This window comes from Echinops telfairi, unplaced genomic scaffold (assembly GCF_000313985.2).
Source record: "Echinops telfairi isolate 266 unplaced genomic scaffold, ASM31398v2 ScPeMD7_7457;HRSCAF=8495, whole genome shotgun sequence".
Lineage (NCBI taxonomy): Eukaryota > Metazoa > Chordata > Mammalia > Afrosoricida > Tenrecidae > Echinops > Echinops telfairi.
In genome coordinates this window covers 46,399,206-46,403,401 of record NW_022111357.1, presented here as the reverse complement: position 1 = coordinate 46,403,401, position 4,196 = coordinate 46,399,206, and the positions used below count along the sequence as shown (strand labels likewise).

The following is a 4,196-nucleotide window of genomic DNA, read 5'->3' as shown; positions in this document are numbered from 1 at the left end:
TTCCAAAGAAAGGTGGCCCAACAGAATGCTCAAATATAGAACAATATCACTGATATCACATGCAAGTAAAAGTTTGCTGAAGATCATCCAACCATGGTTGCAGCAGCACATTGACAGGGAGCTGCCGGAGGCTCAGGTGGATTCAGAAGAGGACGTGGGACAAGGGATATCACTGCTGATGTCCGAGGGACCTTGGCTCAAAGCAGAGAAGGCCATGAAGATGTTTCCTTGTGTGTTGATTGACTGCACCGAGGCATTCAGCTGTGTGGATCATAACCAACTTGGGACAGCCTTGAGACAAAGAGGAATCTTGGAACACCTCTTGTGCTCATGTGGAACCTCCATGGATCAAGAGGCAGTTGGGGGAACAGAACAAGGGACCACTGCATGGTTTACCATCAAGAAAGATGTGCGTCCGGGTTGTCGTCTCTCACCGTATGCATTCAATCTGTGTGCAGAGCAAGAAGCTGGATCCTATGAAGAAGGATGTGGCATCAGGACTGGAGGAAGGCTTATCAGCAATCTGCGCTGTACTCATGGACACGGCCCTGCTGGCTGAAAGTGAGGAGGACTTGAAGCACTTGCTGAAGAAGATGGAGGATTGCAGCCTTCAGTGTGGACTACAAGTCCATGTACAAAAGACTAAAATCCTCACCACTGGACCAATAGGTCACATCATGATCAATGGAGGAAAAGTTGAAGTTGTCAAGGATTTTGGCTTGCTTGGGATCCACAATCAGTGAGTGCTTGGGACGCAGCAGTCAAGAGATCAAAAGGCACATCGCATTGGGTAAATCTGCTGCCCAAGACCTCTTTAGAAGAGTGTTGAAAAGCAGGGAGGTTACTTTGAGGCCCAAGGTGTGCCTGACCCAAGCCATCGTGTTTCCTATCGCTTCACGTGCAGGTGAAAGTTGGACATTGGATAAAGAAGTCCGGAGAAGAATGGATGTATTTGAATTTTGATGCTGGCGAAGAACATGGATGGTACCATGGACTGCTGTTGCGGGTTCAAATAAATGACAGCCACTATAATGTCTCGAAATTTAGAAGAGTCCTTATTCAGCGAGCTGGGCTCCCGAGAAGCTAAAGATGTTTCCGAACTTCTCAGTCCATCTTTAAGGCCAAAAAACTCATTTATCACCTGTCTAGGGTTCAAGCAAGCATGAATAGACGCAGAAAGCAAAATTAATGGATTAATTGTAACTTCAAGAAGAATAAGCATGGATTACAAGGTACATTCCTTATCGTAAAAGAAACAATACCAAAATGGATGATCACATCCTGGTTATCATAACGAGATTATATTGTAACAAACTGGTGATCGTGACAAGATGAACTACGCCATTCAGATGACAACATCAAAGGGAGCAATATTGAAAAATAATCCAAACCAACGATCTATTGAAGACTAGTCGAAACTAATTGTAAGGTCCAGAACCTGAGAACATGGGCGTACATCCTAAAATCAAACCCCAGCAGAGACTTCCCATCAGAGGAGGGAGAGCTGGCCGGTTAACTAGCGGTCAGCCTTCTGAGATGGGAGGGAGGAACGGGCAAGTCGCTTAGCAGCTAACAAAAATGGAGTTTCTTTTGCTAGTCTGCCTCACTGCCCAGAGAACAAACCAGCCTGTCTTGGAAGCAGTGAGGTCTGAGTGCTCCTTAGAGGCAAGGACGGCCAGCCTTTATCTTACAGACTTTGGATACCCTGGTCTCTCCTGGAGAAGGACATCCTGTTTGGTAAGGTAGAGGTGCATGGAATAAGAAGAAGACCCTTGGCGAGATGGATTGGCCCAGTGGCTGCCACAATGGGTTCAAGTACAGGAAACACTGTGAGGCTGGTGCAGGACCCAACAGAGCTGCTGTCTCCACGGGTCCTGGGTCTCCACGGGTCAGCTTCTAACAGCAACAACAGCTGGTGGGCCTTTTGGGCTTTGCCTCCTTGCTGCGTGTTTTCACCTTAGACCGGAGATTAACTTCCTGGCTGAGCCTTAGGCTTTTGCTGACTCTCAGCGGCCGGCCGGGAAAGTATCTGTTCACAGGGGCTGGCAGCAAGCTTCCAGCTGCTTCCGGAGCGGGTTCCGGAGGGATCTCCCCCGAGTTCCTCTTGGTTCAGCTTTCAGAAGGGGTGGCTTCCTCTCGTCCTGTGTCCTGGTTTCTCAGCTCTACACAAAGGAGACCAGATTCCCCCCACTGCCCCACCCCTTGCCCTGGGGGACTTTTTGCTCTCCACCACTTCATCCAACTGGGTCACATTTTTTTTTTACCCCGATCTCTAGGCGTTCACACAGCCATCACAAACAGGCCCCCCCCCCTTTGAAAATCCATTTGTCTTCTGGAATAAATCCTTCCAGTCTTTTCTCATTGTGTGGGCGTGAAATTCAGACACAGAGCATCAGGGCTGGGGCTGGGGCAAGGCTTGTCACTTAAAAGCGTGTTTTTCCTTAGTGAATAAGAGGGAGTCCTGGTTAGCGCTGATGGTTCCGAGCTTGGAACCAGATGCTTGAAGATTTGAGGCCACTCAGGGCCACCTCAGAAGACAAGCCAGGGATCCGGGATCCACTTTGAAGTTGGAGGTCTTGAAAACCTGCTGGAAGAATCCACTGGGGTGTTTGTTTGGTTTTAATAGGAAAGAAGATCGTTACCCACCAGATCCATTGAGTGTAGGTTTGTTCTAATTTACTTGTATTACGGGAAGTTCCAAACACACTCTGCCTTAGACTTCTGGGGCTCACATGGCAAAAGACCACGAAGTGGGGGCTTTACAGGACAAAAGTGTACTATCTATCTCCTTGATTCCTGGGCCTCTCCTCTCTCTCTCTCTCTCTCTCTCTTGCGCTCTCTTTCTTTCTCTCTCTGGGATGGTCCTTCCTGGTGGTTTCAAACCGCTGACCTTGCTGTTAGCAGCCCAGCCTATAACCACTATGCCACCAAGGCTCCTTGGGGGCTCCTGGCCCCCCAGAGTTTACTTCCTTAAGCTGTAAGCCCCACTGTCCCCACATTTCCTGGAAGTTTATTGAATAAACTGCTGTTTTAGTTTTAAACCTCATGTTTCTTCATGTTGTTCTTATAACAACACTTAACAGGATGACACACCATGTCTGTTGTTAGGCACTGAAGAGTCAGTGCCAACGCCCCAGGGACCCTCTGTCCAAGGGCAACCCTGCCTGCCCCCTGCCGCCCTCACAATCCTCCTAGGGGCGCCCATTCTGGCAGCCCTTGGGCCAGTCCATGTCTGTGCGGGGCTTCTTGTTCCGCTGTTCTCTCGCGAGAGTAGAAACATTTGAGTATTGCAAACGAGTCCCTGGTCATGTTTCCACTTGAACCAGAGCCTTGGCACGGAGTGAGAGCCCAATCCTAGAGTTGAAGGACGTAACCTCAGGATCTGGCTTCATCTTCACGCTCACTCAGAGCGGGTCCGTTAGGACCCCGTTTTATCGATGGAGACATCGAGGCTCACACGCTGAGCCACCGAGGCGGCGCTGTATTCGAACCTGGGCTGGAGGGCTCCAGGTTGAGCCAACCTCCCTCAATGCCATGGGAACGTTACAACCCATTTGGCAGATGAAGAAAGTAAAGGACAGATCTTCCAGGCCCCAAGCCAGGTCAGCCTCGGACTGGGCAGGACCAGGCTCAGTCTGGGATGTACTCAAATAGCAGTTAAATGGCATGGGGTCCCAGCGGCTGCAAGGGAGGGGGGGTCTGCTCTGAATGGAAGATGTGGGTCGGCGAGGCTGGTCCCTTTAAGATCAGGGACTGCTGGGGGTGGGGGGGGTGGGGATGGTGGTGGTGAGCTTGGTGGTATAATGGTTGTGCAGTCAACGCAAGATTGGCAGTTCGAACCCACTGGCCGCCGCACTGTTGTAGAATGAGGCTGTCTGCTCCTGTAAATATGTCAAATGCAAAAATCCAAATTTACTGCCATCAAGTCGATGCTGACTCAGGACAGGACAGGACAGGGTGGATTTCAGAGACGAACACTTTGTGAAACTAGAGCCTCGTCTTTCTCCCGCGGAGCAGCGGACGGTTTCAAACCGCGGACCCTGTGGTTAGCCCAACGCTGGAAAAGCTGACAGCCCCAGGGAGTCTTCTAAAGGGTCCCTGGGGCTCAGGCGTGCTTGGCTCGGTGCCTTTAAGGCGGGGGAGGGACGGGGCTCGGAGGCGGACCTGAGCGGTGACGTCAGCACGTCACTCCAGGC

At 50.7% G+C, this 4,196-nt stretch overlaps 1 protein-coding gene across 1 annotated transcript in view; it reads left to right on the top strand.

Moving 5' to 3' along the window:
• Positions 1 to 437: 437 nt before the first annotated feature.
• The window catches only part of COLGALT1 (collagen beta(1-O)galactosyltransferase 1), a 23,430-nt gene continuing 19,671 nt past the window's right edge, over positions 438 to 4,196 (top strand). The window contains exon 1 of the mRNA XM_045299253.1: positions 438 to 561. Coding sequence (XP_045155188.1) covers positions 438 to 561 — 124 coding nt within the window. The remainder of the gene's footprint in view (positions 562 to 4,196) is intronic.